Here is a 20,271-nt window from a genome sequence, read left to right as displayed (position 1 = left end):
TATCCTTCAGACATGACTCGAAAGACAGGACTACTTTTGTTTGTCAGAGGAGTGGAGTACGCGTCTGACAACACCAAAACACACACAACAAATAGAGAAGAATCCCACTCAGTGACGTTTCTAAGAACATGATGACATAAAATTAAAGTCTTTGGTACAGATGTCTTTTGGAACACTGGTTGAACGGGGAAATCTCGTGGGTCGGTACACTGCACCCAGCTGGACATAAGGCGAAGGAACTTTCGCGAAAAAGCTGCTTCATTAGCAGAATGTGGCTCAATACTATTTCTGAATATGTCTTCGTTTTTTTCGCGCAGTTCCTTTTGTCGTCTTTCATTTCCATTTCTTTTCTTCGCAGTTTGACAGCTCCTCCTATTGGTCATCTTCTTGTGCTCGATTGTAATTAAGGAATACAATACATAAATGAATAAAACAAACAAATAAATAAACTAATCTAACAACAAATAAATAAATAAATAAATAAATAAATAAATAAATAAATATATATATACATATACATATATATATATATATATATATATATATATATATATATATATATATATATATATATATATATATACATACATACACATACACATACACATACACATACACACATATATATATATACATATACATACACATACACATACACATACACATACACATACACATACACACACACACATATATATATATAATTGACATTAAATAAAGGGAACTAAAATAGCTAAACCACAGTAAGACTGGAAACAGTTATAATGAGCAAAACCTCAAACCTCCAACCCACATATCCCCCCAAAACCCCCCACAAAAAAACCCCTCCCAAAACCAAACAAACAAAACATACAAAAACAACAAGCAAATATAAGACAAAAAAACCCATGCAAAAATAACAAGCAACCTACCAACCTGCCAACCAAACAACCTAACAAACAATACATTAATATAAGGTACTCTGAATGAACTGCCAAAACTAACGGCTACAAACCATTCTGAAAACAACATGAATTGTAGAAGAACAGAGTTGTAAATAAACATTCACATTCAGTGGATCATTCCTATGTTCATAAGAATTCAGTAATTTATATTACAATATTTACATTTATAAAAGTAAAAATTTGTTTTTCTAAACGACACAATCAGTACGCTTTGATTAAGTAACCATAGGCTTGGGGATGCCAAACATTGGGTAATTCAGAGTAAACCCGGTACTCTTTCCCATCAGCAACAAGAGACTTTTTATATGCACTTTCCAACAAACAGGACAGTGCATACCACGACTCTGAATTATATGCCGTATGACACGTGTTATAACCGATAAAAAAACATCCTCATTTTGTTCCCGAGGGGGTTTGTATCCTACGACCCAAACATTTTAGCTAAGAGCTCTATGTAGCTACCATATGTGCCAAACTCCGCCCTTATAATAATTATCAGTGAATTAGTCATGCATTTCACGTGAATCAGCTGCTAATGTGATGATTCCAATATTGGTATTTTTCAGAATGGGCATTACGAGCTGAAGGAGCCGGGAGAAACATGGCGGGGCATCAGTCAACCGACAGCCTGTTACCCGTATGACACTGCCATGGCCGCATACCCCTACAGCAATGCGTAAGTATTTCAGTCTTCTTCTTCTTCTTCTTCTTCTTCTTCTTCTTTTATTTCCTTCTTGTAATGATATCACAGGGAGATGTTTGCTGCCAGGATGAATCGACTTATTTTCGTGCTTATATCCAAATAAGGTTCAATCACGCTGTCCTGGGCACACACCTCAGCTATCTTGGCTGTCTGTTGGCAGTTGTTAGTTGTTAGTGGTTAGTGAGAGATAAGAGGGTGTAGTAGTCTTACATCTACCCATTGAGTCGTCAACCCTCGCTCTGGGTGGGAGCCTGTCCCAGGCTGCGAACGTAGTTCATACCAGACTTATATCCGATGGATTAACCACGACACCACCGAGGCCGGTAGTACTACAGTCGTGGTTATTGTCTAAAGTGGTGCTTTGGTTTTACTCGAATGAATGAATGAATGAATGAATGAATGAAAGTTTAACGACATCCCAGCACAAAACTACATCGGCTGTTGTGTGTCAAACTAAGGTAAATGGAAACACGAAAATGAATGAACAAATGAATGAATGAATGTTTAACGACATCCCATCAGAAAAATACATCGGCTATTGGGTGTCAAACAATGATAAAAAAACATAAATTAATTCGCAATCAACATCAATATAAATTACAAACAAGGTGTAAACAGTTGTGCAAAGAATAAATATCACAAATGTATTAAAACAAAATTAACTCGAAAGAAAAGTAAAACAGTGATGGAATGAGATTAATGAAGTGTGAATGAGGCAAACATAGACATAGAATGGTATTGAGTTGAGAGTTCGTGTGTCAGATCAGTTATAATAAAGGGTAGGGAACGGGAAACTATAAGACACATGGTAATACATTTGAACATATCGGTTACTCTACCTTCATATTCCTGAAATTAATACTTTAAATAACAATTCCACAAGAAATGAAATATCAATATATACATGAATATAGTTTTTCATTTAACCTGGAAAGTTCTACTATACTAGCAAATTCAGATCCTAACGTTACTTAATTCAATTTAAATTTCAATTTATTGAACATTACCAAACAATCTGATTTCAGCCAAAAAAGTTAATAATTATACATAACGTCAATAAGAATAACAACAACAATAACAAAACAAATATGAATATATAACTCAAACGGAGAAACATTTTATTCCTATTTATAGGAATAAAATGCCAATATTGTGTTTCCGAAATGGTCAAAGTATTTGTAGATGGAAATAATTAAAATACTACTCCATTGATAGCCGGAAAATAAAGTTTACGTTAGAAATACATTTTTCTATAAATATTATACATGATTAAGACAAGCGAAAAAGATTCAACAACGGTACTTTAGTATATAAAATTAATACTTGATTTCTTTTAAAGCACAGTAATATTCTGTGTCGATGATTCTTTAATATCACATTAAAACAATAAGTTTATCTGGGACAATAAAGAGTCGGGCACATATCTGGACAGTAGTAATATAAACTGAATTGAAAGCGAGTCGAACTTAAAGTTTAAATATTAAACGTGAGTGCAATTCATTGGTGCAGCACTTCCGTTTAGATCCGCAGCAAATGCGACGCTGTCTGTCAGTCGATGATATTATTCATAACTGGATCACGGCCCGGTCTCGGGGTGGATGGCATTCCGAGTTCTTACGGTGACAGGCTTAAAGGTGACACGATAATTCGTGATCAAACATTAACCACACTTAAACGGATCAACTCGACTCGAGGAGATATGGGGTCGTTCAGGTGTAAATGCTAGAAATTTCATTGAACACCAATTTAGAGTGTTAACCGCACTTCGCGTTTTACCCGCTACCTTACATGTATATCGTTTAATTAACAGTTTATATAGGCTTTTTTTTTTGTCTGTCTGTCTGTCTGTTTGTTTGTCTGTCTGTCTGACTGACTATCTGTCTATCTGTCTGTCTATCTATTTTATTTATTTATTAAAAGATATTTTTATAGTTCATCGATATTTAAAGGAAAATTACTTTCCTGTAGTTAACAACGTTCACTGCCATTTTGTTTTTTAATAATTAAATCAAGGATCATAATTTGACAATATAACGGTATTTGACAAATTATTCAGCATTATAAGTGTATAGATATACAACTCATGTTTAAATAACTCATAATTTATTAAATTGACCATATTGCTGAGCAATGAACGTTTCAGGCTACGGTTAATCCACGATTAGGAATTAATCATTGAATCTCGAAATGTGACATGTTATACTTGAACACTTTAAATAACAATTGTATCAAATAGTCCGTTATTTAATTGACTATAATTTTGCATCCGGTTATATAGCGAGGACATAGAAAACAAATTTTGTATATTTTTTCTGCGTTTTAAGAAGTGGGTTTTCTCAATATAGCCATTATATTTCGTTATAACTATGTTTTATCATCGAATTAGTATTTGATAAAACTTACAAAAACAATCCAAAAGCAGACTATAGAATTAAAAATGATAAATTCTTGTACCGAATATGTTCTACTTTAGTGGTATCAGACCAGATTTGACCACTTGATTAATTTTATATAATATGAATTCAACTTTGCCATTAATTGTAAACAAACCCATTTCTGTGTTGGAATGATACGTTTTATAAGGTTTCAAAATGACGGTAGAGCAAAATATTTTATGTTGGACAAAAACGTAGATTCTCAGTAATATTAAATGTCTTATTTTAATAAAATACAACACACAAAAAAACAACCCCTCCCCAAACAAACCACCATGACCAGGAATACGCAGGTGGTCAACTAGTGTGTCTGTGGATTAGTGAGTTAGAAATATCCACTGAATAAACAATAGAAGCGTAATAATATTAAGAACGTTACTGTTTATTTTTATAATACCAGTTTTCTGGCTAATGCACAACATTGTCAAAGCTATCTTAAGTGTAAAATGCAATTTTCAGAACTATAGGGTCAAAGGTTAAATGTTCTATCTATCTATCTATATATCTATTTATTTATATGTGTCTGTCTGTTTGTCGTCTGTCAGTAATTTTAACATTTAGTTTGTAGACAGACATATACATATATAGATAAAACTAACTAACTATGTTAGTTTTATCTATATATGTATATATCTGTCTGTCTACATATATATATATATATATATATATATATATATATATATATGTATTCACAAAACCCCTGTTTACACTTGTATCTGTCACAACCACAGGGGAGACGTGACGGATAATTATACATATGAATGTATTACAATTTATTAATTAGTCTTAAATTTGTCAAACAAAATTATCATAAACCATTAAATCAAAATCACTGAAATGTAGAGGAAATGTAAACTGTAAGCTAGGTGTGGGCAAAGGGTAAACGGTAAGTTTTATAAGTTATATAAGTAGTAGTTAATTTATTAAATGTTTTTTTCTTTGGTTATAGTTACGGAACTGTGGATCTCAACAGTGCTGCAAGACGAAAGAACGCCACGAGGGAGAACACGAACACACTGAAGGCGTGGTTGTACGAACACAAGAAGAACCCGTACCCGACCAAGGGAGAGAAGATCATGTTGGCCATCATCACGAAGATGACCTTGACCCAGGTCTCCACGTGGTTCGCCAACGCCAGGAGGAGGCTCAAGAAGGAGAACAAGATGACGTGGTCGCCCAGAAATCGATCGGGCGAAAACGACGACGACGAGGACGACGACGAAAATAAGAACAAGTCTGACAGCGACGATGAGGTGGATGGAGAGAAGAATGGCGAGCACGGAGTGAAAGAAGAAAAGTCAGATGATGATGAGGCGAAAGGTAATGTCTTTATATTAAGTTACAGTTTTAATGGTTTTCTTCTTTAACTATTTCATTCATTCATCCTGTCTTTGCGTTCGTCTTTACGTCTATCACAGTATTATCTGTCTATCCCGTATTATTTCAATCCTCCATTTATCCCTTCAGTTATCCATCCAGCAAATGTTAATCCATTCATCCCTTAACGTATTCAGCCAACTATCGAACGCCCATCCATTTCATTCATTCATTCATCCATCCATTCATCCATCGATCTATCGATCCACCCATTTCATACATCCACCCATTTAATCCTTCCACCTATGAATTCATCCAGATAGCTATCATTCCATCCACCCATCCATTAATCCACCCAACTCGGTCAATTCATCCACCGATTAACATTTATCCATCCATCTGTTGATACATAGAAATGCATGTTGCAATCCAACCATCAGTCTAACTGAAGGTATGTGTTTAATATATAATCAAAATGAGCTGACTATTCAAACAGCACAGGGAACGCCAGGACTGGTTAAAAACGACACTGTGCTAATCTGTATTCTGAGCCAGTTATTGCACTTTCTGCCCGCCGTCTTTCTCTTTCACACTTCACTTAATATTTATTAGCACATGTGCAACAAGTGAATAAAATGCTAAGTATGTAGCATTATATTACAATGTTGTCAGGCACACCGTTAAAGACACACTCTCACCCATTAAAACACGCCTAAAAAGGTCAGTGTCGAAGTTTCTGTCATAGTGAATACAATGCTAATTATGTAGCATTATATTACAATGTTAAAGACACACTCTCACCCATTAAAACACGTCTAAAAAGGTCAGTGTCGACGTCTAAGTCATAGTGAATAAAATGCTAATTAGTTAGCATTATATTGCTACGTTGTCAGGCATACCGTTAAAGAACCATTCGCACCCATTAAAATACTCGTATAAAGGTCAGTGTCGAAATCTAAGTCATTTTGAATAAAATGCAATTATGTAGCATTAAATCGCCACGTTGTCAGGCACACTTTTAAAGACACCTATTCAAAACACTCCTGAAAAGGTCAGTGTCGAAAGCTCTGTCATACAGAATAAAATGCTAATTATGTAGCATTGCATTGCTATGTTATCAGTCATACAGTTAAAGACACCCATTCAAAACACTCCTAAAAAGGCCAGTGTCGAAAGCTCTGTCATACAGAATAAAATGTTAATTATGTAGCATTGCATTGTTACGTTGTCAGTCATACCGTTAAAGACACATTCTCACCAATTAAAAACACGCCTAAAAAGGTCAGTGTCGAAGTCTCTGTCATAGTGAATAAAATGTTAATTGTGTAGCATTGCTTTGCTATGTTGTCAGACATACCGTTAAAGACACACTCCCGCCTATTACAGCACGCCTAAAAAGGTCAGTGTCGAAGTTTCTCTCATAAATAATAATATGCTAATTATGCAGCATTAAATGACAACGTTGTCAGACAAACAGTTAAAGACACATTCTCACCCATTAAAACACGCATGAAAAGGCCAGTGTCGAAGTCACTGTCATTCGCCCATGACAAGTCAGAAATGACTGCCGCCATTCGAGGAATGCCTCGCACCCTAATCCCAGATTTGTACCTGGATAATTATACATGCACTTACACTTTCAATTAGCATCAACTAATCCTACAAGATTATTCACTCATAATCCTTCAACAAGATGGCAAACATGTACGAAATTTACGATCCTTTTTTATATACATGTATACCAGATGAAACGTTTCGAAGAAGGAAAAAAATGATGTTAAGACCGATTGCTGTGTTTTCGGGAACATCTCGTTTTCGACCCGTTATAAGTTAACGGTCATGTTTTAATTAATGCAAAGCGTTTCTCATATAAAGTGACACCTGCCCCCTACGTGATGTACGTAAAGCTGTCAGGGCCAGTCCGGGCTGACGGGCCGTGATGGATTGGACACTTGAGCTGGGAGCTGTCAATGTGGTGGATTGCAGCTTGTCAGTGGAAACGGATGAGGCGAAATTCCGAACACTATAACCGAACGTAACACTGAAACTGACGGAGTGCCATCGTGGTTTTGAGTTCTCTCCTCTCCCACGGTGGCTCGCTATACGAGTGTACGCTCACCGTACACTGCTTATTATTTTTTATTTTCTCATTTGCAACGACTCAAGGTTATAGCACACTGTTCTGTGTACAAAATGACTCTCTTTTCCTGGGTACAAAATGACTCTCTGTCCTGGGTACAAAATGACTGTCTTTTCCTGGGTACAAAATGACTCTCTGTCCTGGGTACAAAATGGCTGTGTAGCCTGTGCTAGATTTGTCTTAGTAAATTAGTCTGAAAGTGGCAGTCCTCTTCGTGACGGTACAGGAAGGATGTATTGTACAGTAAAGAATTTCGTCGGGAGTAGTTAAAGTTAAAGTTTGTTTTGTTTAACGACACCACTAGAGCACATTGATTAATTAATCATCGGCTATTGAATGTCGAACAATTGGTAATTCTAGTAGCCGTCCTTTAGGCGATTCAGAGATAAATTCATGGAATCAAGCTCTATTTTGCCAAATGCCCATTCGAATCTGTATTGCGGTCTTGATCGCGGTTAACTTTTTTATTGTTCAAATTTGGAATAACCGTTAACCGTTTGTGTTTTTATCTACTTTTGGTTGTATTTATATTGACCTGAGGTTCTTGCATGATGCTCTGCGTGTACAAACTAAAGTAAATAATCTGTCCGATGAACATTTGGTTTCGTATATATATTTACACGTATGCTGATTAAAATGTTCAAATACGCTCTCCTGGACTCAAACATCTGTCCGCTAACCGTTCACTGTTTATTTTATTCATTTATTTTCGAGTTAAATCGACTTAAGGTTAAAGAACGCTATCATGGGCACAAACTCAGGCTTCTGAACTAACCGCTGATGTGTTTTCGATTTGTTCTGTTTCCGCCTTATACTGGTGACAAACCGAAAATGCACAAATCCACTGTTAAATTACACATTTCTGTCATTTACTAAATCGTTATTAACGATATGTACTTTCACATTTCTGCTTAGGGTATGAATTTTAGTGCACGCCTGTGTAACATAAAATATATGGCATGTACTTTTAAAGCCGCAGGGAGGGTGAGATACTTCTTATTGAGAAAAAAACATTTCCAAACAAAACAACAAACAATACACACACAAAGACTCCACCACCCAATTTTCAACAGTGATTAATAATCTGGATTTACGGAATGCTCAAAGTTTCGACGATTTTCACCTTTCTTACAAAACTCATTAAATTGTTTCTTTGTTTTTCATTTTTCTTTTTGGTGGTGTTTGTTACTATTATTTTTTTCTTTGGGGGGTGGGGTGGGTAGATGAGGAGTTTCGTTCTTCCTTTCTTTAAAATATAAATTTAAAAGCCTTATGTTTTTATTTACTTTAGTTTCATCTGTTTATTTTTTCTTTATTTCTCTCTTATGAAATACTGTAGTCACAGAACAAATTAATAAGTCATGTTGTTATATTTCCAAAACACATTAACAACCGAATGCTCTTCGTTTAAGGTAAGTTCACGGCGTACACCTGTTTTCGAAACAAATCCCAACAACCATCACTTTCACGAACATCCACACTTCACTTCCCAAAGCCACAGACAGAAAAATAAATAAAGATTTAGTCGTATGTATCCCAGCACCCATCATTCCTTGCCTCATTTCACTTTGCATAAAACATGCAATAAATTTACCAAACTCGTGGCCAACACATGCATAACGTTGAGTCTGGCTAACGTCTACCTAACGGCTAACGTACGAATCACTTAGTCGGACCTAATCCGGCCGTAAATCACACGAAGTACCGCAAAACTTGCTTATGTCTGTATTGATGAGGTCACAGTAGATTGGCGAAATGAACAGCACTTGAAATTAACTGCATTTCTGTAGATTTATTGCACTGTAATGGACTAGTTTTTGTATATTACTTACAAGTTAATTATGTGTGTGTGTGTGTGTGTGTATGTGTGTGTGTGTGTGTGTGTGTGTGTGTGTGTGTGTGTGTGTGTGTGTGTGTGTGTGTGTGTGTATTAATGTGGTAACCGAAAGAGATTAGTAAAAATATAAAAAGGATTTTACTTTGTACCTTATAATGGAATGTTTTTTGTTTTTTGTTTTAAAACCAAAATAGGCTGGCGGAAATTAACTCACTTGTTACACACTACGCATAGTAGATTTATTACATTATAATGGACTAATTTCTATACATTGGTGTTGACATATTAAACCTGATCGAAACGTTTGGTAAATTAAACACGATTATTTGTGACATTTTTCCTAAATTATATTAGATGTATTTAAATCTAAATACACCCCCGCACCCCCACCCCCCCCCCCCAAAAAAAAAAAAACACACAAAAAAACAACAACAAACCCACCTACCCTTATGCAACAAGACAACAACTCGTTAAGGGTGCCTATCTTAAAAATCAAGTTTTTAACACGTGCTGTTTGAAAAATTCGTCAAATTCAGATTTAACTCCTATTTTGTGATTTGGTGCACGTACTGCTAAAATTCTGCTTCTTCGAAGTTAATGCTGTTTATTTATGAACTGCAATATAAAACATATTACAAATAAAGATCAGTACAATAGCGTTGGGTTCATCAATGTGGTTAGAGAATGATCAATGAACCAAAGCGTGCAGATATATTTCAGGGTAATGAACTTACGTGTAACCAAAACCGATTTACAAACATGAACACACCTTCAATGAAATCATGTTAACACGTGTAAACGTCGTACAATATACCGATCTACATATATTGCTGAATCATGGCCTCAAAGAAACATAGAATTGCGATATTGAAATGAACAAAAAAAATATACACATAGCTTTTCTAAAGGATCTTCAGAAGAATGTTATGACATTTTCTTAAAGTATTGCGAAATATGACCTACAGTGGCTTGTGTTGTCAACAACAAACTATTACGTAAACCTACCTACTTATTGTTGATTAATTGTGGGGTTTTTTGTGTGTGTTTTTTTTGTGTGTTTTTTTTATCAAATTGAGCATTACCTATTTTATGTATTTTTCTTTATTTCTTTTTCATTTCATTTCAGTACAAACACAATAGAAAAAAAAAAAAAAAAAAAAACCTCAGACAAAATCGTGTTGTGTCCTTGCATTGTAATAAACTATAATACAATTTGTTATCGTATGAGTCAAGAATGACTGGAGTTGTTTTACTGCGTCATTAACAGCCCACGGTGTAGACGTCTTAGTGAATATAGAGCATACATCCATTAAACAGTAGTGACCGGCCTCGGAGGCGCAGTGGTTACAGGCTGGTAGGTACAGGGTTCGCAGCTCGGTACCGGCTCCAACCAAGAGCGAGTTCTTAAGGGTAGATAGGTGTACGGACACTACACCCTCTTCTCTCTCACTAATCACTAACCAACTAACAACTAACCCACTGTCCTGGACAGACAACCCAAATAGCTGAGGTGTATGCCCAGGACAGCGTGCTTGAACCTTAATTGGATATGAGTTGAAATGAAAAATAAGAATAAAGAGTAGTACAGACAGTACAAATCTCAAAACACACATATTTTAAAATACTGTAAAAGTAGCAACCTCTATGTAGCGGTCACCCGTGTTAAGTGTAACGTTTGACTACTATCATTGGTGGCCATTTAAGGCGGACGTGGCTGTATAACATTAGTCTTGTCATACGCGCTTTCAGCAGATAACATAAAACAGATTATTTAAAACCACTCACTCCACCTTAAAAAAGACAAAGATACTGGTCATTGTGTGTTCCAGATATCAATTGTAAAGTATAACAAGGTGTTAGACAAAGGTGTATTTTCTTCCTTTACTTATATATTGAGGGTGTGTTGTAATTTAATTAATGAATATGTGGCCACGTTATTTAATCCAAATTTATGAGTCATGCGTATAGCAAATAATTGCTCACCCTCGTGTGATCATTTACATTACATAGCTCAAAGATATACTGATGACAAGGTATGGTGGTATGGTATAGGGATTAACTTGCACATTCAGAGCAAGCTGTTTTAGCGCTCGGCTGTCATTGGCGCAGGTACCAGGACTGGAAAGGGTTGGAGTGATGGCAAGAAATAAATGAATGCATAAATAGTAATAGCGAATATAGCCCAAAGCCTCAGCTATAGTATCAGAAAGTCAAGCGTTACTTGCTGTTAGTCCAACAGTAGTGGAATTCAATCCTTCGTCGCATCTTTGTATTTTTATACAGGCATAACTACTCTAGTAGTGATTAAAATGCGGTCTCAAATACCATACTTTCCCTTATTTCTTTTCATCTGTATGTAACAATTACTGAATTGAAGCACCGGTAATGTGAACCACTTAACGGGACAATGTTTTAATATTTTTGTCTTCTGAGGTTTGTTTTACAGTTTATTACTTCCATAAATTACTGTTATTATAATTTTGGACACACCGAAATAGCCTCACTGCTGTAACCGACACGTATATTAAGTAAACAAGATAGATTCACGGGCAAGAGGAAATACCTTTCTCCGACTTTGACAAGTCACGGGAACCCACTGGTACTTAATATATCAGAGTTACCCCGTGTCATAGCTGGGCTTCTCTGCTCATCAATTACATCCAGTTAGGGGCTGGAGGGGATTTAACTATTATAAATTCAACTTCTACCTGTCACCCGTGTCCAGCGGCAAAATGCACGTGACAGGTGGGCAGTACGTGACGTCACGCGCGCTGGTGTCGTAGATTTCGCGTAAATGAATCTCTAGGGCGTGATTTCAATGAGAGAAATGAAACAGTTTAGGTGTTAAGAATGTGAGAACATAAACAACACCAATAGCGTTTTTCTCTCACTGTATTATAGTTATAAGAGAAATAGAATACAAATTTGTGTAAATTAAAAACGTGCTTTATATCTACATAAAGTTACCCATTATTTATTTATAATATTTATGTATTTATTTTATTTATTGAAACAGAAAAACAGGTAATAATAAAACCTTACATAACTAAACACTATAGATCCCCACCCCTAAACCCCCCCAAACCCCCCCCAAAAAAACCCCCCAAAACCCCCACCCAACAACAAATCATAACCCACTCCCACCCGTACAAAATCATAGACTTTGTATGGTCAGCAATTATGCGGTGTATAAACAATGACCTTTTTTCCACTATTTATGTGCCATCTGTTGTATAAATATTTTCTTAACTAGGAAAAAATATCTTTAAAAAAGAAATGTATTATTTTTACATCTTTATTTACATTGACTGCACCTGTTTTCGTTTCGTTTGCAATTTTTTGTGTTTACGAAAATATTGTTTTGAAAAACTAATCACTTTAATGAGCTGTCAAAAACAACAAAAACTCAATGCATGTAATATAAGAACGACATAACCCATTTGAGTTTTCTTATATTCAAATAAAAAAACAAAACACTTAAAATAGATGCATTTTGATTTGTGTACATTATGCAGAATTTATATAATTTCAGCAAGATGAAAACAACATATTATAATGTAACTTGATTTCGACAGTAATGTGTTGACATATTCAAAATACAATTTGTGCATTAGCGTTAACTTAAAATTACGAATTTAGCATTCCAATCTAAAATTACATACATGTATATATTACGCTGAAAGCAGTTCATTAAAAGGATTTTCTGATAGCAATATAAATGTTCACTATAACACTATTGAATAAACCAAAGTTAAAACAGACTGTGGACACCAAAGTGCTAATAATACTACACATCGAAGTGCGACAAAGCATTACACAGGTGATTATACTCTACGCCCTAACATCTTTGACGTCATTAACAGTAATTACATCATCATTAAAACCAGCAGCGCCATAAATACTATTTTAACCCACCCCATGTTGTTATAACGACTGAAATACTGGCTTTCCCTTTTTTCATTAATGGCATCAATTCAATAATACAAAAATACAAGTCTGTATCAAACGCATATTGTTTTAACCTATTAGAATATTTACAAACTTTTTTTTTTTTTTTTTATAAGTTTGTTTAATAAACCTATCATCGTCGGTCATGCCTGCGATGACAAACTAAAACACAAAGTATCATGTATGTGCACTTTGCGTCATAAATCATCTTATCTCCCAATTATGTCTGGATTTCGCCCTCCATTTCGCCGAGAGACTCGATTACCCGTCTGAAAACTTCTGTCATTTTTCCGCAATGATTTTCGCCGAGTTATGTTACGCTGGGGATCGCTTAGGCAAGCGGGGGAAAGCGTTAGCGGCGCGACCTCCCCACCCTTGATCAATTTACCGTGAACGTTTTATGTGCCCGAGAGACCAACACTGTGAGGCGCGCGCCATTGTGGAACGCTCCCTTGTGTAATGAACAGTAATTGCTTTTGAGAGATGGAAAATCCGATTTTCACACATTATTAAACCGACGCCTTTTCTCCATTGTCGAACAATGACTGCGACATAACAGAAGAATCGTCTCGGTGCCAAAGTGCAGAGCGGAAGACAGTCACTTTTCCTCCGTCGAGATCAGAGCGAAGTGTGGTCCTGATTATTATAAAGACAGTGTCATCATGCACCATGACCACTGAGGCTGGACCAAAGCAGACGAAGAGGACGTAAAAAAAAAAAATATATATCCTCCTTTTTGTGCAATCCATGCACACGAAATAAAAATAAAAATCCGCATCGCCACATCAATTCTGGAAATTTGGTCTGACAAGAGACCGACGTTTGTTTTGTTTATTTCGGCCCCATTTTACTTTCTGTCCCAGATCAGGTTTTTCCCCATTTTACTTTCTGTCCCAGATCAGGTTTTTCCCCATTTTACTTTCTGTCCCAGATCAGGTTTTCCCCCATTTTACTTTCTGTCCCAGATCAGGTTTTCCCCCATTTTACTTTCTGTCCCAGATCAGGTTTTGCACCATTTTACTTTCTGTCCCAGATCAGGTTTTGCACCATTTTACTTTCTGTCCCAGATCAGGTTTTTCCCCATTTTACTTTCTGTCCCAGATCAGGTTTTTCCCCATTTTACTTTCTGTCCCAGATCAAGTTTTTCACCATTTTACTTTCTGTCCCAGATCAGGTTTTTCACTGGCCATGCTAGAGATCCGACCTGGGACAAACGTGCCCGAAACCTCTGTGGTATAGGGGCACGATAATAGAGTTTCGAGTCCGAGTCCACTTTTCTTGAAGAACGAAAACAAAGTTTATTTTGTTTAACGACATTCATCCGTTAATCATCAGCTATTGGATGTCAAACATTTGGTAGTTGTGACTCGTAGTCATCAGAGGAAACTCGCTTCATTTTCTCATGCAGCAAGGGATCTTTTATAATATGCACTTTCCCAAAGACAGGAAAGCACATACCACGGCATTTAACCAGTTATGGTGCACTGGTTGGAATGAGAAAAAAACTAAATCAGTTGAATGGATCCATAGAGGTGGTTCGACCCTGCGACGTTGAAGAACAAATTCTGCTTACGTTGTTGTTTTTTCACTTAATGTCATGTAGACGATTGATACTTTAAAAAAAAAAGAAAGTAGTTTGCATTAATTGTTTGGCAATGTTGTTGTACACGACTAGTATATCAAAGAATGTGGTATGTGCTGTCCTGTCTCTGGGATGGTGCATATAAAAGATCCCTTGCTACTAATGAAACAAAAAAACCCAAACAAATGTAGCGGGTTTCCTCTTTAAGACTATATGTAATAAATACAAAATGGTTGACGTCCAATGGCCGATGAGTAACAAATCACTATGCTCTAGTGATGTCGTTAAAGAAAACAAACTTCAACGTTTCTTGTAAAAAGCACTTTGGTTTGCACTGCTGTTTTGTAACTTCGTGTTGTGCTAAGGTCAAACACGTGGCATGTGACCCTTCCAAAACATAAGAACAAAAAACCCAAAACAACCCAAAACACACACACACACACACACACACACACATACCCCCCCCCCCCCCACACACACAGACACACACACACACACGCACACACGCACACACAGGGAGAAAACAGAAATAAATGTGGCATGTATGATTGTTTTGTCACTTAGTGCAATGCAAGCGATTGATACGTTTCTTGCAAGTACCAATGTAACTTGCATACCTGATACACCATATATTCTTTTCTCCCGACTGGTCTTAACGGCACAATGTTTTCTAGCTTAAGAATGGTAATGACCAAGTCGGTATCCCAATGTGAGCCCAAATCTATAGTGCGGACACCGCTAGAACAAAATGATTATAGTCTACCTTGACCACTATTTCAATATTCCAATATTAGAGGCCATATTGCTTTACTTGGTAATAGTAGCCCATCTGGCAACATCGAATGTATCTTATAGCACTAGACCACCAACCTATATCTGATATTCGGTTTTTGTATGATTGAACATTTGATATGGTCATGATGATGATGATGATGATAATGATGATGATGATTATAATAATAATAATAATAATAATAATAATAATAATAATCGTCGTCGTCGTTACCATCATCATCTACATCATAGATATTATTATTATCATCATCGTCATTGTCGTCATCATCATTAGCCCTTTCATGATCATCACGATCACCATCATCATCACCACCAGCATCATTATTATCATCATCATCACCATCACCATCATCATCATCATCTACATCATCACCCACGTCATCATCCACATCATCATAATAATGAACATCAGCATCTTCATCATGAACACCATAATCATGATTAATATCACCATCATCAACATCAACCTCCGCTTCCTCATCTATATCATCTCCATCCCCGTCGTCATCATCATCATCATCATCATTATCATCATCATCATCATCAACAAGAGAAGAAGCTTGCTACTTTCATATTTGAGTTGAGTCGGAGGTTAGGCCATAAAACATAAATCAAGATGGTGGGAGAGGGTGCCAGCGATTTCCGGCTGCACAAAACGCGAGATTTGATACGCGAAATAGCGAACGTTACACACTCATCTTAGTCATAACCGATTATTAATGACAGAGTGGCTAAAGGTGTTTCACTGTATTTCACTTTTTCTTCTCCGAGTCATGTTAGGAAGGCCATTTAGATAAAATGACTCACATTTGTAAGCTTATGCTTTCGACCTGTGTTTCACGAGTGGTATATCACAAAGATGTAGGTGTTTGCTTACTTTCTTGTGCAGTGGTCCAGAAGCGTTTTTCCAACTCTGTCTTAAGATATCTTCCTCTAGCTATTACACTTCCTATTTCGTAGAATACTAGCAAGCAAAGATAATAAATGTAAACTGAAGACACCGATTTAGGTTTTTGATTTTACGATGTAGAAATTTTATTTTAACATTTTTAAGGGACGATATATTTATCTCCAATCAGTGGTGAAGCGAGGTGCAATTTGTAGGATGAAGACACTCCTCTCTCTAACTTTGAAACGGAGAAGTGTACAATAGGAGGACGACTTTATAAAATAAAAACAATTATTTTCACGCCATAATATTTTAGTAAATTTACTGGTTTTACATCTTTATTTGCATGTTAACCGTACACATTTTATTCCATATAAGAATATATTCATAACATAATTTTTCAACAAATAGTATGTGTGTGTGTCACTGTGTGTGTGTGTGTGTGTGTGTGTGTGTGTGTGTGTGTGTGTGTGTAATGTTTGGAAAATACTGGAGTATTAAGTGTATTTGAAATTACAAAATATTGAATACTGTAAATTGGAGATAAGTTATTTAATATTGTCATAACCGTCACTGATCCTTCTTCGATATAATTTTAATAGATTTTTAATGTTAGTTTCTTTTTCCTTTCAGCTGGAAAAATAAACGAACGCCTACCAAAAATAGACTTAGGAAGTCGTGTACCAAGTTTCCCTGGTGACACCAGCAGATCGGCAATAGGGAGTTTATCGGATGAAAGTGCGCATGCGTCCGTGTCCTCTCCGGCTGACCCGACCTCTGTGGGACTGGGACTGGGCGTGTCGACGGCACCAGACAACAAACGGCCGGACTCACTGTGTTCCAACAGCAACGATTCTGGCTTGAGCGACGTGAACGGCAGTTTTAATGACATCACGGGTTCTTGCGATCCGAACGCGATGCCCCCGAAAATCTGGTCACTGGCTCGCGTGGCTACGTCGGACACGGGATACCTGAACACGAGTCCATCGGCTCGAACCTACTCCTCTTCTTCATCCGCCAGTCGTTTCTCGGAGGACAAGCAACACCCCTCCCCTTCTCTGCCCTTAGCGGGAGAGGCGTGGGGAGACAGGGTGCTCCCTGGGAGTTCGTTGTATACGGGTAGCTCGTTTAGCCTCACGGGCATAAAATCCGAGCAGCCAGGGCTTGCGCAAGGGTTAGCGGCCCTACCCAACAGACTAATCACAAGCAATATTAGCCGGGCTTATTCGCAGCTTAGCCAGCTATGTCCTAGTCCACCAATGTCATTGGAATAGACTCGAATGTTATGGGTGAATTAACATAAAACTGTATGCTGTTCATGATGTTTAATTCCAGAAAAAAAAGCTCCAGACGTTTTCAAATAATTTCTGGTGTGATCCAAACTGGATGGTTTTGAGAACAGAACACCTTACACCATTGAAACCAAGGCGAATGATTGACTTATTTGAATATTCAGGGTAACCTCTTGTAAAACCTCTGTTGTGAGCAAATGTTCAAAACGAATATTCAATGAATATGTTGAAGACACATTCTAACTTATATGATCTTATATCAAAATCGCTACAGCTGCGAAATATGCTGATGTAAGAGACGATTAAATATTTGTTGAGAATAATAAGCTGCCACAAAGCACGGTAGACCTGGGCAAAAGGGATTACCCAATATACATTATATATTCAAGAAAAGATTCACCGTGGTATAGTTTGTATGTAAAATACATTTTTAATAGCAAACCATTAAAAACTTTCTTATCAGCAACAATTATCTGGGAGTGACTTTTCAAGAATAGCTGCTAAAAACTCGCTATTCATGAGCAACGGTTCTTGATCTTGATTCATCTCATATTTGTACCAGTAATAATATAACCTGTATTCTTAGTGTTAATATATCAAGTCTCACAACGGTAACGAACTGGTGAATGAACACAGATTATTCTTGCTTGTTGATTGTAAAACTGTGATGCCAAACAAGTACGTCAGTAGTGGCCAAATATTCTAACCTGATTCTGAGACTATGTCCAAGAAACAATTTACGCTGTATTGTTATACCATAAAAAGAAGAAGAGAAAAACAGAGAAAAAAAAAAAGGAGAAAAAAAAATCTGCCACGTGAGCGAAAACTCTTGAACCCAGATACTCGTATGTACTCAAGTGCTAAGTTAATTGACTTTCTGTGTTTTTCATCCTGGCAGTAGCGTTTCGACCTCCGCCGAGAACGTAAATCGCCTGTGCTAATGTGTATGCCATGAATTGGCGATATGGAGAGGAAACTATTCTACATATATTTGCAAACCGCCGGTCAGTTAAAATATAAGAATAAGGACGACAGACTTGGCGTCCCCAGGTTTTTTAAATTTATAAATTCACCAACAAAATAAGCTGCCTGGGGACACAATGGAGTCAAATTTCAATCGAGATGGGTCAAGTTTAATGGTTTCATTCATGGCAAATTTTGTAAATCACTTTACCTTTTCCGTTATGATTCGTTTTTTGTTCTTATTCATTTATATGCATTGTCACACAGCCAGAAATGTGATATGCATACTGTGATGCAGTTTGTAGTTGCACTGAAGGTAAAGCATTTGTAAGGAGGGTCTTGGGGTTATGTTCCCAAGACCATCGGGTTTGTTTACTGTATTCCAAAACCCGCGTTTGACAGTGCGAACGTAGCTATTTTAATAATGCAGTAGACATTTTATTTAAATCGGCGCCCTCGTGATCACCCCGTTGTGATTGTCAGGTCTTAACTTCCCACGTGAATGGATCCATAAGTGTTAACTTTTCTTGTGAATCTGGTTCCTTATTTTATCGAACATACCAAATTTATAAAAGAACACCATTACTGAATATGACTGAAAAATATGTGAACGATAAAACAAAACATATATCTTGGTTTGTTACAACTTTAACGATTGATTTGTGAATGTGACATTATGAAGTCTGTGTTACGAAAATTAAAATAATACTTTTCTGTCAACCACAAACTAAGAACACCGTGAAGTGGAGCAAAGAACCGATATTGTGTGTGTGTGTGTGTGTGTGTGTGTCCACAGATTCTTGATGTTTTCGCTATAATATCTATATGAAGACTGTCTGTTTGAATTACACCCTAGTGGGTGACAAAAAACTGACAGTGATTATGGATATGTAATTTAAAAACTAAATTCAGTGAGGCAATGTCACTGATAGTATAATCTACTGTATTATGATCAATATATATATATACGAGATTAAAACATATGACTATATATACTTTGGATCATTTTGTTTTTGTTTAAAATAGGTGATAATAATAATAACAACAACAACAACAACAATATAAATGATTATTATTAGTAGTATTAATAGTATTAGTCGTAGTAGTAGTCGTAGTCGTAGTAGTAGTTGTAGTAGCAGCAGCAATATCATTATACTATCTTAACCAATGATTAGTTGTCATGAAAATATCGAAGGCTGTACCTGATGATTACGCTGGGTGAGTTGAGGGTGGGGATATGAACAACTAAAGTATATTGTTATGCTAAACTAAGACTATCAACTGTCACAACGAACATGGCCAACTCGATGGTTGCGTTGTCATTTTTCAAACTGCCTATTTTCGATGCATGCGCTCTTATTAACAAATAACCGGTCGTGGGATTTGTATACAATGAAACTCGAGGTGTAAGAGCGCCCAGACTGGC

General features: G+C 36.5%; 1 protein-coding gene across 1 annotated transcript in view; it reads left to right on the top strand.

The window, feature by feature from the left end:
- The window catches only part of LOC121389447 (homeobox protein araucan-like), a 39,508-nt gene extending 19,668 nt beyond the window's left edge, over positions 1 to 19,840 (top strand). Inside the window, exons 3-5 of the mRNA XM_041521077.1 lie at positions 1,511 to 1,620; positions 5,032 to 5,402; positions 17,224 to 19,840. Of these exons, the coding sequence (XP_041377011.1) occupies positions 1,511 to 1,620; positions 5,032 to 5,402; positions 17,224 to 17,864 (1,122 nt within the window). The 3' untranslated portion in view covers positions 17,865 to 19,840. The remainder of the gene's footprint in view (positions 1 to 1,510; positions 1,621 to 5,031; positions 5,403 to 17,223) is intronic.
- The last annotated feature ends 431 nt before the right edge of the window (positions 19,841 to 20,271 follow it).

Source organism: Gigantopelta aegis, chromosome 14, assembly GCF_016097555.1.
Source record: "Gigantopelta aegis isolate Gae_Host chromosome 14, Gae_host_genome, whole genome shotgun sequence".
Classification (NCBI taxonomy): Eukaryota; Metazoa; Mollusca; class Gastropoda; order Neomphalida; family Peltospiridae; genus Gigantopelta; species Gigantopelta aegis.
Note: the sequence above shows the minus strand (reverse complement) of the source record. Positions and strands in the feature narration are given on the sequence as shown.